General features: G+C 41.1%; 2 protein-coding genes across 7 annotated transcripts in view; both read right to left on the bottom strand.

Annotated features, from left to right (window-relative positions):
* fhdc1 (FH2 domain containing 1) overlaps positions 1-1,072 on the bottom strand; it is a 42,784-nt gene extending 41,712 nt beyond the window's left edge. Inside the window, exon 1 of the mRNA XM_078263673.1 lies at positions 871-1,072. The gene's annotated coding sequence lies outside the window, so the exon portion shown is untranslated. The remainder of the gene's footprint in view (positions 1-870) is intronic.
* A 2,729-nt stretch (positions 1,073-3,801) lies between these two features.
* On the bottom strand, positions 3,802-21,477 carry arfip1 (ADP-ribosylation factor interacting protein 1 (arfaptin 1)). 6 transcript variants are annotated; one of them, XM_078263616.1, is made up of 10 exons: positions 20,995-21,475; positions 19,226-19,608; positions 14,737-14,838; positions 13,343-13,451; positions 11,759-11,860; positions 10,520-10,632; positions 9,524-9,745; positions 7,922-8,079; positions 6,089-6,263; positions 3,802-5,992 (listed from the first exon to the last, which is right to left on the bottom strand). In XM_078263616.1, the coding sequence occupies exons 2-10, from the start codon at positions 19,604-19,606 to the stop codon at positions 5,837-5,839; spliced, it is 1,518 nt and encodes a 505-aa protein (XP_078119742.1). In that variant the 5' UTR covers positions 19,607-19,608; positions 20,995-21,475; the 3' UTR covers positions 3,802-5,836. The 6 variants fall into 6 exon arrangements, with proteins under 6 accessions (XP_078119742.1, XP_078119751.1, XP_078119769.1 ...); XM_078263625.1 differs by having other exon boundaries at positions 21,149-21,475; XM_078263643.1 differs by lacking the exon at positions 14,737-14,838 and having other exon boundaries at positions 20,995-21,477.
* Positions 21,478-21,491: the final 14 nt, after the last annotated feature.

The raw sequence follows: 21,491 nt of genomic DNA, 5'->3' as shown, positions 1-21,491 counted from the left end.
ATCCAGCCCAAATACAATATTTATGGATCATGCAAGTAGGTAAACTACCAATTAAGCAAAACCTATAAGCTTCAGTCCTCTGCAAATAGGCTCATTAACTGAAAGTGACAACTAGAAATTGTTACTCCAACATTAAAAAAACCTCTAACGCTAACTACTAGGCTATATAACTACAGCGCCTATGAAAGTATTCTGATATTGACATATTGTCTTTCTGTTAATCAGTGTCAAAAAAGCCCCATTAAATGTTTGATTCAGTAACACAATAAAACATGAAAACTTCCAAATGGGATTGACACTTTTTTTAGGCATTGTATGTCTATTACTCTTTTTACCTTACAATGCATTTGCTTGACAGAGATTTACACCTTTAGTTACAAAATTCTTAATTTATTGTGCAATAATTTACATTGTAGGCTGAGAGCCTACAATGTAAATTATTGATATAATCAAGTTGTTGAATCAAAACTTTAAAATACTTAAAACAAGCTAATGTTTCCTTGGTGTTTACATTGCCAACACACAGTACAGTGGAGCAACAGATTCAGGCCTCAAACTACACACAATCATCATTAGGATGTCATTTTGGACTTCAACTGCATTGCAAGACACCTTCTATTGTCACCTTAAAGGTTTAAAGAAAACAGTATTAGGAAGGTTAAATGCAATCTGCTTTGCTAACATGCACACTCAATGACTTTTCGTAGCAGTTGCAGCAGCTCGTTACACACACACACACACACACACACACACACACACACACACACACACACACACACACACACACACACACACACACACACACACACACACACACACACACACACACACACACACAATGATGCGGCGGTACAGTCCTGCTTGACTTACCGAGGGGATGAGAGGGCTCGCCGGGAGGGACACGCAACGCGCTCCGACACCGTTAGAGTTAGTGGTCGATACTTTTCAGAGGAGAAAATCTGTTTTATTTCAGGTTACCAGCCAGTCAGGTGAACTGGTGGAGGTGTCCTGGCCGAGCTGCAGCACAAACAGTGCAGACACTCACCACCAGCAGCACCAGCACCAGCAGCAGCAGCAGACGGCGGTGTAGTGAGCTTCCTCGTACGTGATTGGGCCAGGTGGAACAGGCGCGTTCACGCGTCTCCTGCGCGCGCCACAACCAGCTGGTGCAATTACAAGACTGCCACCAGTGGTATACTCAGGTGGGTTCATGCAACCAGGTACTTTTAATAAGGTTTAAGCAGTGGTGGAAAGTAACTGAGTACATTTACTCAAGTACAAATTTGAGATATATTTTGCTTGGGTATTTCCATTTTATACCACTTTACACTTGTACTCCACTACATTTCAGAAATATTCAGAAATATTGTACTTTTTACTCAACTAGCCTACTACTCCATTAATCTGACAGTAGTTGAAATGTGCTCCACCATGACCAACTACAGCAGTAAAATGCCATGTGAACATTAATGCTAATCTGTAATATTAATTAAACAATGTGATATATATTAGTAATAGCCATTTGAATGTTTTCGATACAGTACTTTCGATAATACTTCTGTATTTTTTGCTCAAGTACAATATTGAATACAGGACTTGTAAATGTTAGGTCTTGCTGTTTTCTTTAAGTAAAGGGTCTGAATACTTCTTCCACCAGTTTTGATATAGGCTTCTAGTACAGTAACTTGCATTTTAAGCAAATTTTAACTTTTATGCCACCACATTTCTGAGGGAAGTATGGTACTTTCATCACAACATTTATATGGCCGAACTATATTCAGATTTTACTGCCATCCCCAAATTGTCAACTTTTCAGGAATAAACAAGCCTGGTTTTAGCTTGATGTTGATGATAGTGCAAGAACTTTATACCCTGGAAATCCAGAGTTCTCACGAGAGCACAATTTGAATTTGCTCAGCGAGTCACTATGATGCTCATTAACTATGCCCTTGTAGCCGAGCTGCACCGATCACATCGGTGTATCTGATATAGGCGGGCCAGAGGCGAGCTAAACAGATGACAACAGTTTAATCTACCAGTTAGCGCCGCTGGTAGCTAATGCTGAGTTCCAGATGCAATTTTTAGCCTGTAAGTTACGACTTCAAGTCACGACTCACGACTTGGTAGCGTTCCAGGCAAAGTCACGAGCTGGCTAGCTAAACATTGTGCCATTGGCAGGGTTCAGGTCAGGCTACTTAACGTTAACGTTAGCTAGCGGCTACCTAACGCTGACGTTAGCTAGCACTAGCTGATACTAGCGATTTCTAGTCGTGACATATTTTGGGCTTCATTTAATAAACATAACCTGTAGTAGTACACAATTGTATGTGTATTGTTTTGATTATAATTCGGAAATTACTTTACATTGCCTGTTTATGTTTATTTATTTGTCACTGTTAATCACCGGCGTCTGTACAGCATCAACAGGGGTCACCATTGTTGTTTATGTGTGTGTGACGTCAAAACTGTAACTGGGAGTACGAGTTCACGAGTAGTAAGTTACGGGTTTGACTGCTGTTCCAGGGCACTTTCACGGGTAGAGGGTTGTGAAAACACGAGTTACAGGTTGCCTGGAACGCAGCATAAGAGTATGGGCCTCTGGATACGTCACCCCGTGTATTGTTGTGATTGGTCGTAGTGTTATCTAATTGCGTGCAGTGAGATTTTCAAATGCATGCTTGGTGCCGCCCCTCGAGTTGGGTCATTTTCATTACTCAATGCCAGACCCTTAATCTTTCGGATTTGGGTCTGGATTTCCAGGCTAAGAGCTTTAGACAATTTTGCAAACATTTCTCTGTTCATTTTTTTCCATGATTATGTTTATCATTTCTACGCTCGAAAATCCCCCAAACTGGGGATAAAACAGCAAAAAGTGACTAAATGTCAATACTTGAGTACATTTTGCTGCTAATACTTGTTTAGTTTTGTGAAAGTGGGACTTTTACTTATAATTCAATATTTTTTACACTGTATTATTACAACATCACTGCTACCTGCTACATAATAAGTGTGGAAAAATATGAAAGATGAGTCAGGGATGTACTGAAGGGTGACATTAGTGAAAAGGAGGTACACTTTCTAAGGAAAAAAGTGCACATATGAGATAGTGTTCAGAAAAATCAGACAAACTTTAATTGGATAAGATATATTGTCCTCCAGTCATATTACCATTATTATAATTTTTAAATTGCAGGTACTTTTGTTTGTTTTTAATTCTTATATTCATGTTTGATTTGACATCTTAGAACTGCTGTGTCCCATGATCCCTTTCCACTGAGAAACATTCGACTGTTGCTGTAAGTCTGGTTAAAGGAAATCTATTTGCTTTGCCACATTTGAATCGAAATGTAGTTACAGATAGAACACAGATCACTGAGTCTGTGATCAACATCCACAAGGCTTTTCTGAGGATTAACCAGATCCTGTCAAATGTATACCCGTGGGTGTTGTGGGTCTGTGATGAAAACCTAAAGGGGAACCTAAAACCACCTGGAAGTAAACACGAGTCAATTTGAACCGATATGTCAACAACAGCCTATAAACCACTGATGTATTTCTAGGAAGGAACACAAAAAACAGGATGAATGCAGAAAAGATTTACTTGAATTATAATTGTAAATTCTCATAGGGCATGCCATAAGCTTTTCTTACCCCCTCAGTGAGGACATCTGTATCTGTCTTGCTGTAGCCCTGTTAGCCAAATGTACTACTGTATAAGGATTTACCTCGTATTTCATATTTCTTTGTTGGCCCCTGGTGGTGACTTCTCATACAAGCTGCTACTACAAACACGTCTGGACATAAAGAAAAGAAACTTTTATTTTCCCCAAACATTCAGAATCCTTTTATTAACTCAACATTTGTTAATGTTTCATTATTACAAAAGGTAGAGATCCACTAGCACATCATTCTGTAGGTCTTCAGGAAAACAAAACTAAATCAAAGCCAAATGGCAGCATTGATCATAAACTACATATTCAAAGGCAAAATAGAGAAAATTACAAATATATATATTGATCTATTTCAGGGAAACATTAGATTGTTGTACAAGACTCGCACTCTTAAACTGCTATGGCGAGCCATAGGGAAAGTACAAATTGAGGACATGACAGCTGGTTATCAATACCAGGGTACAATATGTCCTCTTTAAAAAATATACTTTTATGTAGCCCAATGAAAGAAACCGTTAGCAGCTCAGATAAAGGATGCTGTTCTTTCAAATTTACAAAAGGTTTCTCAAGTTAATCGTATTTTGGTTGTCACCTTACATATCATACAGCACTTACAAGTTCTTAAGTAATTAGTCTCAAATGCATAAATGTGAACATGTGCAATATGGATAAATATCTTTGAGAACAGCAAGTTTTAAAATATATTTACTTTCTGAACGTTACTGGAGTATTTTGTAACACAGCCATCGTGTTTGTGTTGCCTGGAGTGTGTTAACATTTACAGTTGTACAGGTTTTAACTGTACTCTGAGTGTGTGTGCATGGGTGTGTGGTCCATTCTCTTCCTTCAAGAGTTGGTCCCGAAAAAACTGGTAGTGAGAGCGTTGGTTTTCAACAGCAAGACCAGATATCAAAGCACGGAGGGGAAGAGAAGAACTCATTCAAGAACTCAAGGCACATTTAGTCACATAAGGCTGGTCCAACATTTTCTCTGGAATCTAAGAGAATCAACACTTTTACCCAGTCAGTCAAATGCCATGAATGTAAACAAAACAAGGGAATGCTAAAAAACAAAAACAAAGGGTGATATTGATTAAAAGTAGCACTGTGTCAACATACCAACATACAGGATTTGTTGTGAACGGCGATCAGTATGGTTTTAACAGATCAATTCAAGGGAATAGTTTGACATTTTGGGAAATACTCTATTTGGTTTCTTGCCGAGAGTTAGATGAGAAGATTAAATCTTAAACTACAGCCTGCAGATGGTTAGCTTAGCATAAAGACTGGAATCAGAGTGAAACACTGAGCCTGGCTCTGTCCAAAGATTAGATTAAACCACGATTTGATTTTTTTTTATTTTGGTTTTTGTATTAGTGAGGTTTAGAGGTGCTGGTAGGCAGAATGTTTTTTACCTTTGGACAGAGCCCGGCTAGCCGCAGCTGCCCCCCGTTAGTAGTCATTATGCTAGGCTAAACTAACCGGCTGCTGGCTGTAGCCTTGTATTAAAGAAACTCTCAGCAACAAAGCAAATAAGCGTATTTCCTAAAATGCCAAACTACCACTTTAATCAGAGTTTGCTGGTTAAAATGACCAGTTTGCATGATTCATGAATCGGAATGACGCTATAGCCCCGTTTATCACAACAGGTTTAAAATCAAATCGTGAGAGAATTCGTATTCAGTGTCCTGAAGCTTCCCGATTAGTCTTTCAAAAAGCATTCATCCACATCTCAGTCAGCTGATAAGAGTAATGTCAATAATAGGTGAGACGGCAGTGTTTTGGATCCCGTAGCTGCCCTTACAGAGCCAACATGTCCGCCGTGCTGGGATACAACATTCATATGCTGGAATACAAAAAGCCATTTACTGTTTCCAAATGTGTTTGCTGCAGCAACTCCTGTTCAACAGATTTGTCAAACAGTATAAAAGTGCATTTCCCATGATTTCAAATAACTGCAAGATGAAAAGGATGATATAACAAGTGTAAAACAGATTCTGGGAGGATTTTTTTTTTTTTTTCCTTCCTTTTTTGTATTGAGTTGAAAGATTTACAGTTCTGAAAGTTATAAAGGCAGCGACAGTAGAGTTGTTTCTGCTAGCTGTAGTTTCTGTAGAATTTGACATTTCCTGTCAAACTGAGCCTCTGTGGCTTCGAAAGTAGTGATTAGTGCTCTTCCAGCCAAGATGGACTGTCCCCACCTGGCATTTTCAACTTGATGTGGAACTGCTTGAGTGTCTGTTCCAGCTGCTGTTGGTTTCCAGCGTAGTACGCGGCTATGGCGTTGTGGAACAGGATGAGCTGGTTATGCAATACCTTCACCTGTTTGGGAGCAGGAAAAGTAAACAAAGAGATGGTGAGCACAATGAAAGCCATTAAGGTTGGTGCCATCTCGACCAGAGCAAGTTTCTAGCTGACCTTGTTCTCTTCCAGGAACTTCAGCTTGACGGAGACGTCGTTCCGCATCCTCTCGTACTTCTCGCGGTGGATCTGGAACTGCTGCTGGCAGTACTCAATCTTGGGCATGGCGGCGGCGTCACGTGGCCCCAGATTCAACTCCTCCAAATCTGTACGGTACGCGTCATACTCAACCCTAGATGTCCGGTGTTATTTAACAGTATCAGAAATATGCAATGTGAGTGTATGCCAGGGCTGTAGTCAAGTCCACCTTTGTCGAGTCCAAGACCAGGACCAGTTGAGACCGAGTCAAGTCCAAGTCCAAAGAGGTTCAAGTCCAAGTCAAGACCGAGTCCAAAGGAGACAAAGTCAAGATCGTAGAAAGCAAGGATCACATTTGGCCATATTATTTATTTAAAATATAAAATGGAAATGTTCCCATTCTTGAACTTATTACTTGTCCTGAAGAATTCATAGTACAAAGTGCTCTCTGACATTGTGTCTGTGGCCAAAATGAAAATGATTGATACCTGATGATTGAGGTATATGATGCAGCCATGCACATACCAGGCGACCAATCTCAATGCCTGTTCTAGATGGATTTTGAATCAAACTAATACCCGTTTTCTGAACAAGGGCGCTTCATCAATGGTTTTGTTTTGAAGGAGGAAGTTACTTTAGAACAAAAGCATATAGTGCTGGACTCGGTTGAGACCAAATTGAGCGTCAGTGTCAGTTCTGGCAGGCCAAGTAGTCAAGACGCTGCTAACCGCTTTTGGCCAACAACATGGTCGCATCAGCTGAGCTGCAGCAGCTGATCTGTAGCAGCTGATCTGCATCAGCGCATCAGCTGGTCAACTCCCTTCGCTGCTAAATTGCTACACTCTAACAGGGCGCCCTACTTAAAGCTGCTTTAGTTTGCTTTTAACTGCTTGCTGCTCGCATCTATGCAACCCACCTCCTCCCCAGCTCCACCAGGTCGTGTATAACGTGACATACGCTTCTATGTCATCGTTGCCGCTCTGTTCTTATGGGGGAATAGTTTAGCTCTCCCAGTCTTAAACTGTGTGAGCGTCCCCTAATGCTGCTGCTGCTGCTGCTCCCCTGACTCTCTGCTCTTTCATGGTGCTCATGAAAGGTCAGTGGACTCCTCTGAACAGAGCCATACCACCAAATTTAATTCGCAATTTATTCAATAACATTTTTCTTGTCTGCGTTGTTCTTGACTTAATGGACCTGACAGAACTAGAATATTTGGCGAGTCCAATGACCGAGTCCGGGACAAGTCCGAGTCCAAATGACAACGAGTCCAAGACGAGTCTGAGACAACAGAAAAGCATCTCGAGTCTGGACTCGAGTACTACAGCCCTGGTGTATACATTATGATGTGCAAGACTGTTAAAAATCAACAGGAGACAAAAGTAATCCTTGAAATGTTTTATGAATGAGAACATTTGTTCAATGCCTTTATTAGACCTCAAGAATACGCTACAATGCATTTTGGTGAATAACACTGGATGTTTGTTTATAAGAAAAGTCCACAAGAATCCTTTAATATGCATTGCTTTATATGTATGCTTATAATATTTTTGTACAGGTTGCATTATTCAATTAACTGCCTGAATGAGAGTGTACATGTTAGGAGTAAGTAGACACTCTTTCTGTGGAGAAACAAGTTCTGTTTAAGTTCTAGTTCTGTTTTTGCATGAACTGTCTACTAAATAAAGGCTACTAATGCTGTCTGATAACTAACAAAAGATCCAGCCAGGACTGAAACATTTTATCCATATGGCTAAATAGTCTTTTGCGGTTTGGAGATGTTGCGCGGGCACAATAAACACATGCATTACCTACCTGGCAAATTCATACTGTTTGATATTAACCATGGTGTCTTCGATTGTTTTGTCCACGAGTGTGTTCACACTGCAGATGAAAAAGTTGATGGCACCCAGCAGTGTCTCTCCATTTTTGGACAAAAGCTTTTGGGTGTCAGCGTTGTAACCAAACTCCTCCTAAAGAAAAGAGCCAAACTAATTGAAGTCATCTCACTGAATTGTGCACCGTTGTTCACAGTGACTAAAGCAACTGCAGGTGCCAGCATCATACAGTTTAGTATACAGTATATACAGGGGTTTTAGCGATATTAAAACTATATGAGTAAAAAATTAAATTTTTTTGGCACCTTGTCAATTAAACAAACATTGGTAACACTTTATTGGAAGGTATCTACATAAAGGCCCTGACACACCAACCCGATAATCGGCCGTCGGACAGTCTGGTAAGGTCAGTGACTCGAGTCTGTTCGGTGTGTTCCGTGCTGTCTGCCTTCATTTTGGCCGACCTGACTTGCTGGGTCGGAGGACGGGCAGTCAGACTCCCATGATCAATCTGATTGGTGGAGTGCTAACCCGGAAATGACAAGCGGGATGACCGTGACTAAGCCTCTCAAAATCTCACGAAAACCTTTTAAACTGACCTATGTCGATCTGAAATGAAGACAGATTCATCAACTGCATGGCCTATTTCTCACTTAAAATGTTTTCAGAAACACGTTTCGGTGAACAATCTTCGTAAAATATGAGATCGTATTCCGAATGAAGCCCGGTTGAAAAATCCGGGAGCAGTCAGACCCACGTGACATGTTCGTCCAATCAGCAGCCGGTTTTCTTTTTTTGGGCGACAATACAGATTAGCGCCGGCTGCTGTTATGGAGACGTATTACGTACGCTCAAGTCGGCGTTGCTTTGGTGTGTTCCGAGGCACTTTTTGGACCTCGGGGAGCCGACTGATCAGACCGACCTTTTCTGCTGACGGTCGGCCGGCCGTCGGGTTGGTGTGTCAGGGGCTTAAGAGTGACATGACACATGAACCCTAACTTGTCATGACAAAAACCGAATGACACTTAATGACAGAAGCGTTATGTCATAAACGTTTATGACTTGTTTATAATGTTTATGACACGTTTATGACAGTGTCATGTCACTCTTATGTAGATACCTTCAAGTAAAGTGTAACCCAAACATTTAACCTATGGAGAAACCCACTCCTCATAATAGTTTCAAAAAAATAAAATTTGCAGAATAGTACAATGTTCCCAAAAGAACATCTGAGACAACAACTGAGATATAACATACTGTTCATACGTATATTCCTATGATGTGCAGTAATTGTACTGTATATACTCACATATAAACTAGAATGCACTTGGTATTTGAAACGTGGAGTCTTTACTGTCTTTTAAGCCATTAACTTGCTAGTAGTAGTAGTAGTAGTAGTAATCTAAGGGATCAGAGTAGAGTCGGTAAACAGCACGGTTTGCCCAGCACACGACACACGCGTCAATACATATTCTGCATTATTTTATGACTCTTTGCTCGGACTAAGTAAGGATGATAACACGCCCCTTCCCGTTTATCCTACCAAATCTGATTGATTACAGTGCATCTATGTACTCACATGCAGTTCTGGTGACTTGAGGCTGAGGTCGGCGAATGCGTCGCCCAGCTGCCTCTGCGTCTGCATTATCTGCGACAGCTGACTGGCCAGGGTCTGAGCCAGCTTGATTACATTCTGGTATTTTCTCTTGTTGTCGCGGAGGACATCGATCTGAGCCTCAAGCTCCAGGTCCACGGTCCTCGAGCCTCGACCCAGCTTCTCCGACAGGATCTGCCTGGTACACTGCAGAGGACAGAGCAGCATTTTAAAGTATCAGGAATGACTGCTGGGAGGTGCTGCTGTACTTAAGAGAAAAAGCAGAGAGACTGTGAAAGTGACAATCAGAGGGACAGAGTGGAGCCAAAATACAACGTCTAAAACAAGAGAAGATATCAATCAGTTGTGTCTGTCAGTTTGGGGTATAGTTCACTTTTCTGCCAACATCCTAATAAACAGAGAAGAAAAAGACAGACTGAAGGCCTTTTTATGCTTCTGCGTAGAATCAACGGCGTACCCCCGCAGACCCCTCTGCGTCTACACCGGACCCTACGACGTAGCCTGACGGGCACCTCTCGAAAAATGTAACTACACGTCGCAGCGACGCACGCCGCGCGGCCGTGGCTTGGTAGCGTTGCATTTCCCCCGACTCATTTGCTGGTTCTCCTTCTCCATAAACAACATGAAATCAAGGAGAGGATTAACTTTTCCTGCTAAAGAGTTCCCACCGTGGTCAGAAAACACAGGGGAGACACTTTGTTTCTCTCACTATGACTCTAGAGTCGCTACTCGCTCCGGAGCTAATCGCCGTCACTCTCTCACTTCTCACTTCTCCCACACACACACACACACACACACACACACACACACACACACACACGTCGGCTCAACGCACAAGTCAGTAGGCTACGGCGAAAGCTCTGCATGGAGCCTCCGCAGAACCATCAAAAGGCCTCAAGGCTGGGAGAAGAAGCAGAGTGAGGAGGGACATAAAAAGACGTCAAGGACAGAGAGGATTACTTTATATGTGTTGATGCTCCACTTTCTCACTAGGTCCAGTTTTTCCATGGCTGGGCTCTTCAAGTCATCTGAAAGGACCACCGCTCCACTCATTGGCTGTGCATTCATCTCGCCTGGACAATTACAAGTCATTCACTTAGTGGGTGATTACGTTTATAGATTTGCGGGCTAGAGAGCTGTGGTGAAAATTAGGGAGGTACGATTCAAGCGTTATAATCATCAACAGTGTAATGAGATTGACATGTTAACACTGAAACTTCAACACAGACCAAATACTAAATTTAAGGCATTAGAGGATGCTGATGGCAGCTAGGATTATTTAAATCAAAATGAACATTAAAATACAATTAGTCATGACTTACCCCTTTTTTATTTTTTTATTTAAACAGTCGCAGTAAAAGTGAGGAAAAGTGCATTATTGTGGTTTCGGCATAGAGGGGAAATGCTGCAAGGTACTAAGCCCGAGAAACAGACAAAATATAGTTAACATGATATGAGACAAGTCAAAAAATATAGCAGAATACATCAATAAATAATACTCTTAGTTAAATAAATGAAGTATAAAAGAAACATTTGCTTCCCAGTTAAAATTATTTAGCTATTACAAGAGTTTACACAGTGACGCTACAACACTCTGCAACATATAGAGGATTAAAACTGCGTGCGCTCTACGGCTGTAGTTTTATGAAGAAAGTTAGTTTCAGCGAGGTAGCTAACATTAGCTGAAAAATATTTCTTTTTAAACTCCAGTTTAATTATTTCACAAAAAATAAAAAAGATGTATTCCGTTATATTTTTGACTTGTCTGACAACATTTTATTACATTTTGTCAGTTTCGGGACTCCATAGACAGAAAACATGGGATACTATGGATGCCAACTTTTGCAAGGACAAAAGGTTACAAGCAGAAAAACCCACTCAGATGAATTGTGAAAGCAGTTGTTTTTCCAAGCCAAAAATGACTTTAAGGGGTGTGTAAAGACGCATCATTAGCCACTGCAAAGCAGAAAACTACTTCCGTTAGCCCAGACTCATGTGAAGACTAAGTTTGGAGAGTCAACAAACAAGAAAGGAGAAGAAGAAAGGTTTGATTCTGAATGGAGCACAGCCTGTGGGAACAAGCAGCAGCTAAGAAACCGATGAAAACCAAGAAGAAGGTACAATAGCACTGCGGTTAATTTCGTGTGCAAATGGTGACCATTCAGTATCATCTGATTCGTACTCCATCGCTGCTGGTACCTTTCTCAGCCTGACTATCGCTGGAAGAGCGCGCCAGGCGGCTAGCAACAGCCGAGCTGGGAGCTACAGGTGTCACGGGTGACGTGGGCAGGCTTGCTGACCCTGGGAGATATTCAGAGTTATGATTCATTAGTATGTCACCATCCAGCCTGCACAAGTATAAGGGGGAAGTTCTCACTGATGTAGATTTCCTTTGCATGTTCCTTTTTTAAATCACGGTGGCTGTCTATGTTGCAGGATCAATGTGTTAATGAACAAAAGCCTACCTCAACCAGTGTAAAGAACATGGGAAATAACCATGGCAACATCATGGTAAATGGGCTACAACAGCTCACCACTCTATGCAGAGATTTTTATTTGCATTTGTAACAAGGGCATGATGATGAAAAGGAAAGGAGGGTTACAACCTGGAGATCAGAGGAAACTCATTAAATTCAATTGGATGTCCACCTTTACACATTCAAATTTCACAGACAATAAAAGACAAAAGTGGAGCACTGTGAATACATGGAGAGAAAGACTGCTGTGTAAACACAGAATGCTGCAAAGCAATACAAAAAAATGTTACAAGGCATGATACATTTATGATGAGCATCTCCGTCACATAGACTGTATATAAAAACGGACACGAGTCTCTACTTCCTACCACTGTAGAAAAGTGAAGCCAAAATATCCCAGATACAGGCGCTGCCATCCTGTCATTTTGGAGCCAAGTCTGTGCAGTAGTAGTCTATATTGATTGACGGGATTGCTCCGGTGCTGCCGGAGGTTCCGCTGGATGTCCCTCATTTTCGGCCAGATGTCCGTTACCTTCCCCTTTCTTTGTGTTGGAATTCTAAACTCCGGTGGATTTCTGAGGACTATGGTTAACTGCTCCTCAGATCTCTGCAGGGTAAATCCAGACAGCTAGCTAGACTATCTGTCCAATCTGAGTTTTCTCTCGCACGACTAAAACAACTTTTGAACGTACACGTGATCCACCAAAACAAGTTCCTTCCCGATGCGATTTTGAAGACGCACCTTTAGTGCGTCCAACGCTTAGCACCGCCCAAGACGATTGTGATTGGTTTAAAGAAATGCCAATAAACCCAGAGCACGTTTGTAGTGATAGGGTGGTGGAGCCGCGGTATCAAAGTTCTGCCCGTACACCCGCCCGACCAATCGCGAAGCAATCACAGCTGTCAATCATGAAGTTTCACCCAGTTTTTATAGCATCAAATAACTAATACAAAACAAACTCATCAGAAAATTAAACACTTGAACAAACATCAGTGTGATAACAACTACCTAAGATGACAGAAACCATCTTTGGGAAAAACTTATTTGACATGTACTTTTTTTTTTTTTTTGTTTGACCCGTGTCCCATCCACTAACATGGCAGGGGCGGGATTTATGACCTGTACTGCAGCCAGCCACAAGGGGGCGATCAAAATGTTTTGGCTTCACTTGTACAGTCTATGCATCAACCCCTGCGTCATCACATTTAGTTTGATGAGCTGGGAAATGGTACATACACAAAACAAGGAGAGCCACGGGGGGAAGAAAAAAAACAACAAAAAAATCAGGGAGTGAAAATGTTTTACCTTTGTATGGTCCTGATTCAATGATGCCCTCTGTTGTTGAAGCAAAGTTGCTGGAGGTGACACAGGACTCTGAAAGATTTAGGGCCCTGGGGACACTGGGGTAGGAGTCCTGTGAAAAATATTCAAACAGGGATTATATTAACAGACATGCAGCAAAGACAGGGAACTTTCTGCACTTTCTGTATGTGTGTTAAACATTTTGGGTTCACCAAAAAATTAGAAAAAAGCAAAATGGAGAAGGGAATGACATGCAGCAAAGGGCAAGGACTGAGCCCATGTACATGGGGCACACGCTCAACCAGGTGAGCTACCCAGGCACCCCTTATTTAATCTTTAATATAATTTAAAAACTGAAGGTTGAGAGGGTTACAAAACAGAAGAGAACCATAAGTTTGGTGTAGGTGCTGCTACTGTATTGTTATGAATGGCCGATTGGGGGGGAATGGTTGATTGTAGAAGCAAACATTTGTCACACTAATGATTGAAGTCAACTCACTGCGACCCTAAAGTAGCAAACAGCAGCTATGTGGTGCACTGTATAAACCTGTGTATGCATTTACATTCAATGCCTGAGCCAGCTGTTTAAAGATTTAACATTTTGAGGCTGCGTACATTCTTGTGGCTGTGGCATCCACCCTGCCAGACTGTCAGTGTGACTGTGGGCTATTAGAGGTAAACAGCAGGCCATCTGGAAGCACTGCTGGCTCACAGGCACATGCATGAGAAAGAGAGGGCACCCTGAGGTCGCCATCAAAATGACTTCACTGCAGAAGAATCTCGCCTCGACTGTCTGAGGACGTCGCCGCTACATGGAATTAAACCTTTTTGTAGAGCGGCAACAATTTCTTGAATTTTCATTTAAAAACGGGTCGACAAAAATGAATCTGCAACTATATTGATACATTCGTTAATTGTTTGAGTTTATTTTCAAGCAAAAAAGAAAAGCCAAACATTTGCTGGTTCCAGCTCCTTAAATGTAAAGATTCTATGCTTTTCTTTGTGACTGTTGGATGAAATAAAATAAAAAAAGGGAATTTGATTAGGCATTTTGTTTTCTGATATATCACAGACACAATTTAAATGAAAACAATGATGGTTCATTTGTAATGACAATAATTGCTGGTTACAGCCCTACGTTTGCATACATTGCCAAAGACATCAATTTTGTTTGTTTGCACCGTTAAATTTCATCCAGGAGTAGAGTTATTAATGTTTTATGTCGAGCCAATTACATCATAACGAGGGGTAATAGTGTTGTTAGGGACACAATCTTCCAACCGATGACTTTGAGGACATAGTCAAGGCTTTGTTTGGGAAGCCAGGAGGCGTCCATTGTCTGAGACAATTATACAGTTTTGAGAGATGCTGTGCTGTTCTCACAACAAAGCACTTACCCTCTGGAACACGGACTCAGGGCTCTGATCCAGCTCTCCGTTGCTGGTGACTGGGATCTCAGCGGCTGAGCTTCTATGGAACTCCTCAGTCATTGTGCTTTGCTGTAATGAGGAGGGTGACATGAAGCAAGTTACTCTTTAAAGCTCGGGGGAGGGGGGCGGGAGGAAATCTCCCCTATCTTGCGAGGCCATTTGGTATATCATTGGGGGAACAAATTCTAACCCGGGGGGTTCTTGGGCTGGGCCCCCCAAGGAAATTCACTTGACTTCCTGCATTCTGGTGAATTCTGCAACAATGTGTGCCTTTTCTGCATTAAGTTATGGTGAAAATGTCTTCATTTATGTATAAATATATTACTATATTATTATTATTAATTAATTAATTCATCTCCTGTATTGTTCAAAACTTTCTGCATATTCAAAACATCCCACGTGTTTCGGGATGTTTTTTAAACTGTTACAATATTTTTCATTCAGCATTATGATTAGATATTTGAGGTGGGGGTTGCACATAAAAAAAAAGGAGTCAGGATCCACTCGTGGGCGCAACAGTTGCGGGCTGCCATCTTGTGGACACCGCCATGGTGGAAATGATTGGCCTGGGCCGGGATTTAATACCGATAATAATAGTTCTGTGGATATTACGTAGAGATGGCATGGCAGTGTGATTTCAGAGTGAGTATATACATTGGTGATAACATTTTTGATTGAGTTTAAACATTAGAATATCTGCAACATATTGTAACATCCACTGTTACACTGATTTCACCCAAACTGCCCCACCCCAGAGAGTGTGTACAAAACGTAAGTCTGTATTCGGGTGAATCTGCCCTTTTCCAGGACAGGGTGGAGAGCGTAATGAGCTATAAGTCAGTTACGTTACAGTATTACAGCATTTACCAGGACATCTGAAGTTCCTGTGCAACAACTGACAGCAATTAGATTTCAACACTCCCCTATTTTACAACACCCGTTCTGTTTAATTACTAAACACAGCAGTATGGAATCTGTTACCAAGAGCATTTCACCATCTCCCCCCTTTTCTTGGTTTAGCGGCGTATTGAACACATCTTATATTATGTGCTGCCACCCATTAGGCTATGCAAAAAGAGGGAATCAACTAGTTATCTCTAACATCGCCTGCTCGCCATAGCAATGCTTTGTATACAATATCTGGTTTCCAGTTGCCATGTTCATGTCAGAGTTTCCTTGCAAACACAGGGCTTTGTGTGTTACAGTGACATCATTTATTTCAGACCGCATTAAACCCTGTCTGTCATGTTTTATAACGGGTCATTTTGTGGTTAAACTCAAAATCCTGTGATGCAGGAACATGCATGGAACAAAATTCTCTCTTGACCTTGAATATAATTAACAATCACGAGGAGAGACCTGTTATAATCTTTATAAAAAAACGACAAACCGTGGTCCCTCTTGGTTGTTCCTGTGGATTATGATGACACGGCGACACGTTGGCTTGCTTAGCTGCACATTTGCATGCTGGCTTGTAGCAAGCCACGGGGTGGAGACAACAGTTTGTGCCAACATCAGTTTTGTTTAGCCTATGATAGACTGGCTGCCTGTAGTTGCAGGCTGAAGATACAGCTGTGTGAGAACTACGACACTGACCTAAACCACTATGAAGCTTTACATGCAAGCTCTGGGAGTAACAGTGTAAAGGTGGTTAATGTGGATTAGTGACACGCCTGGCGAAGGGGTTAACACTGAAAACATGTATTTTAAATCAATAAAATCTGATTTGAATCTTTGAACAAGATCCTTCAACTATGGGTGGACCTTGACCAATGTCTAAATAATGCAAATGGCTACCGGATCACCAAGTAATGAGATCTGGGTCTCGTCTACGTAAACTGACTAAGCAGGTTTACTCTGCGAGCTAAAAAGTGAGTTTAAAATCCATGAACACATTTCATATGTGAAGCTAGCATGTTTGGTTTCAGTTTATTTTGTAAATGATGTGTTTACTCACTAACAACCAGGTTTATACTGGGTTAATATATTTGACTCTAGTTCAGACTCTGACATTGAATGAAATTAGTAGAACTTAGTGTCCTCGGACACAGTCCCATTGACAGAATACTAAAAAACAATTAATCAGACGATACAGTATACATAACCGGATAGCTTCTTCAAAACCTGTTTAAAATATATTTCTTGAAATATGTTCGGTCCATATGTGTTTGTGTTATGTGGTGAATGTGAAAATGAACTGCTATCTCCTCTGTCAGCTCTAGCCACTGAAAAGAAATAAGCGGAGAAATCAGGCCAATTACAAAAGAAGGTCAGTCTGACGTGGTGTTGTCTGAGCTCATTACTATTCATGAGCTCGCCCAGTTGCTCTGGGTAAAGGATGCTGATAGCCAGGCTCTCATTGGCTAGCTGGTAGCCAATTAGAGTCAAGCAGCTTAGCTTGTTGAATATTAATGAGAACTAGCACAAATTGAGCTGAGTCTTCCTGCAGGCTTTCTATACCACGCTAGAATGGCTTGAAACAAGGTAACCAAGGCATTTTTTCCACACAAAAAAATGTTACAGAGTCCATGGTAGAGCTTCAGACATTACCACAAAGTAATGTAATACGTGTGGCAGGGCACCTTTAACTAAAGTCTTAAGTCACTAAAAAGGTGGGTCATCTATTGCAAATACATGAAGATAGTATTTTGCTTTGATCACAGGGTGTCATCCGATACTGTAAGGTGTGTTTATAAAAGGGTTAAAACTGGTCTCGGAGAAGAACGCTTTAAACGTGTTAGGATGTTGACTCTCTGGAAGTCAAACCATCTCTTTATAAAGCCAGAACCAAATATTTCTGATTTGCTGAACCAGAATATAACCTATTAAAAAGACCAAAGTGAAGACTTCATGTGGGTACGTGTGATAAAGACTTTACTTTGAGTGTTGTGCCATGTGACAAACACATAAATACTTAAAAGGCAATATGACGCCTGCATGCAGGCAGATCAGCACAGACATGCACTGACATCAAGTTTAAACAGGCTGTCTGGTAGAGGCACGTCTCGGATTACGTGCGTTTCACAAACAGAGCGTAAATTAACACCGATTGTAACAACATTTGCTGACCAGCAGTTTGTTTTCTTTTAATTTAGCTGTGGCTGTTGCTATCCATGTATCTCAATAGAAGATTCTTTTTATTGTGCGAAACCTAATGGGACTCATTCAGCCATGTAATCCAAGATGATCAGGGGGTCTCAGAGCAAAAAATATCCAATTTAACATCTGCAAACATTCTGCAAGGAAGCTTGCTAATATCAGTCTACAGGAGCACTGAGAGTATAAAGTGGCTGAAAATTAATGCAGCATATGAAAAGGCAAGATATGGCAAGTCATCTTGTGCCGTTGCCTACAGTTCAGTATCCTGGATACAAGCTAACAAGACGTGGGAGGAAGGATTACAACAATAAACGAATTGTCCAATTAGCTGCGTCAGATGAAGAGGAAGGAATCATGGCTTGTCTCTCAAACTACAGCAGAACGTGACACCACAATGCCGGGATTAAGCTGCAAAAAGGACGGAAAATGTATCTTTAAGTAAAATCTAGAGATTCTGGATTACAACTGTGCTGCATTTAGGGTTACTAAATGAAAAGGGTTTACAAAAAAAAAAAGAAGACATTTTTGATTTTAAATTTGTGCAATTTGATGTACAATACTGGCACTGAGCCCGAGACAGCGAATGTGAATCGACAGCCTGAGGAGTCACACATTCCAACGACACAAGAAATGTGGGACTGCCTGAGAATGTGCAGCCAGGAGTCCAAATCCGTTTCACTTAGCAAACCATGTGACTGCCTGACAGCGTGTAGAACTCAAAAGCTCTACCCAGCTTACAAACAGGGAAACATTTAAAGGAACTGGCATCATTAAAACATCATGTACAGTACATGTCACTTGCACACAATGAGTCAGTGTCCAACAAAAGAAGGCGAAAACGTAGAGAAGTGTATACTTGACTTACACTTTATAATAATATACATATAGATTGCATAGAAATAAACAGCATATGTAAGATAAATCCTTCTCAACAATCACTTTGAGATAGGCCAGCATGTATACAAAGCAGAGGAAGTGGATGAAGCCTTGATCATCCCCAAACACACAAGGCACATCGCAGAGCAACACGCAAGTAAAAGAAAGAAAGCCACCGACTGCACCATCAACACAGCTACACCAGCTATATATTCCTAAAAACCTCCAGCAAAGCAGAATGAAATCTAAAACACATCTACCAAGGAGAAACAAACAAACAATCTCTTTACGGCTATAACTCAGGTTCATGTAGTTGATTATATCACGTAAAGCTTTACAACTAAATTCAATCTAATACTCAATGATCACATTGGAAAGAGACCACCACCACGACAGCAAGTGAAGATCGAAACAGCAACATGAACAAGAGCACAATGAGGAAGTGCTAGAAAAAAGTGTCCAAAGTGAAGGTAAATATCACCTTTGTTTCAGTGGGAGAATCTCCACCTTCCTCTGGTGTTTCAGCCGTTTCAACATGACGATTTGTCTCGTGTCCCCCATTTTCTACACTGTCAGACATGTGTGCAGCATCACTGCATGTCTTCATCACACTCTCTCTCTGAATGCCCTCATCCTCCTTCTGAATAGCCGTGTCACCGTTTTCTGCATTTTCTTCTGCGCTGTCAATATCAATGTCGTACAGCACATCATCTCGGTCATTTCTTCCCCTACTGTTGTCTACACTCGCCTGTTTTACATCCTCCCTCAAACTCTCTTCTGCTTTGTCAGCCTCCTCAAAATCCATTTGAGAGTCCTCGGCTGAGGTCTTCCCCGATTCAGCCTCAAGACTAACTTCAGACATACCTGAAAACAGACAGATAAAAGGGTATAAATAGGTCCTACGAAGCTAGTAAACTGCTCATAGTGCACTAATACAGTACAATAAAGGAGTGCAATACAAGTATACCCCCATTTTGTGCCTGTATGTGAATATATTATCATTACATTCAAGTCTGGGCTAAGGATTCATTTTTCCTTAAAGATAAGTCTTTGACAATATTTGAAAACCCCAGAAGGTTGTTTATAACACTTGCTGCTGTTTAGATGGTCTTACCAGAAACCTCACAGACTTCAAGCATCTGGGTGAAAGCGCTTGATAAAAATATATTTTTTTACTTTTTCCTCCCATGTTGTGACTCTATTTTTTAAGAATGTAGCTGGAATGACAAATCTCCTTGCTCATTTTGTACAACACAAGAACAATATGAATGCATTATTACTGTGAATGAATGAAAGTATGTAGGACAGATAGACTTTGTTCCCAAATTGGACATTTGTTTGCACACTGTGTACACTAGCCATGTCTATGAAACATGGACGCATCCATACAGCACAAGCACATACACCCCCCCACATAAAACATCCATACACACAAATAGGCAAACTCAATTGTTTTCATTTTGGCTCATTCCCTACAAATTAGGCAAAGAGAAAGGCCACTTCCAGCTACCTTCATTGAAGGGTTTTCACTTTGTAAAGCCTATGACTGGATTTTGTACGAGTTTGTGCTCTACAAATACACTTGAATTGCATACTGTTCTGTTAGCTGGTAAGGCAAGGTGCTCATTTCCAGGTTTTCAGCTCCCTGCAGGAAAATATGACCCATTTCTATCGTGATTACTGAGTTAGGTTTGGTACTTTAGTGACATTAAGCTAGATGGGAAATGACGTGGGTGCGACTATATATACAGTTGACACGTCAAACAACAGTGCTGTTGTCACAATGTTTGCTCTGTTTCTCTGTAACACTGCACACCGGAACTAGCTCTCACGTTTAACAGAACAATTACCTGTTGCAGCACAGTCACCTGACTCGCGATGGTGTCCAAATGATAAAATACTTATACATGCTAGTAACGACACATAACATTAATATAACTTAATGAAGTGTTATTGTTATATTGCATGGTTAAGGCTATTTGAAAAGCAAGCATTCAACAAAAATTTCTGTAGTTTCACCTCCCAGTCAGTTAGCTTAAAGCTGTCTACTACTTTTAATGTATGAAAGCCGTTGACGCGTTTGCTGACGTTAACCACGTTAACCTAGCTTAACAGAAGATAACGAACCTATGACAAACTTAAATAAAAGCACTTTAAATGGTTAACGGTATTTTACTATTCCGCCATATATGTAACTCAACGCCACAAGGGAATGACGATGCTCACAACTTTAGTTAACATTAACGTTACCTGTGTGCGGTCGTGGCTAACTCTTTAGCTGCGAACTGTTAGCCGTTATAGTAACGTTAGTTCACTGAACTCCTTTTTGTCGTGTCGCACCGTGCTTCTTCCTGAAAGGCAGTGGGCCTGCTGTTAATGCAAACGTTGCATATAAATATTATACCAATTTATCATCGATGGTCCTCGACTCTCCTGAAGCACACTAGACTTGCTGTTTGAACCCCGGAAAGACTGATCCACTGTGCGGGCCGGGCCCTCGGCTGTCATCAGAGGCAGACCACATCATTTGCTGCATGCGCTCTCCCCCTGCTGTTAAAACATGCTCTTTGCAGTTTGTGTCCAAGGTCTTTAAAATGTTAATTTAAAGGAAAATATATTCAGACACGTTAGGTAAAAAACAAGACAACGAGCAGATTAATATTCTGGTCAAGCTTTCCTCGTTAATGTTTATCTCAGCTACAACTACAGCTATCTACCTGTAACGTTGGCTTACTACAATGTAACGT

Source organism: Sander vitreus, chromosome 2, assembly GCF_031162955.1.
Source record: "Sander vitreus isolate 19-12246 chromosome 2, sanVit1, whole genome shotgun sequence".
Lineage (NCBI taxonomy): Eukaryota > Metazoa > Chordata > Actinopteri > Perciformes > Percidae > Sander > Sander vitreus.
Note: the sequence above shows the minus strand (reverse complement) of the source record. Positions and strands in the feature narration are given on the sequence as shown.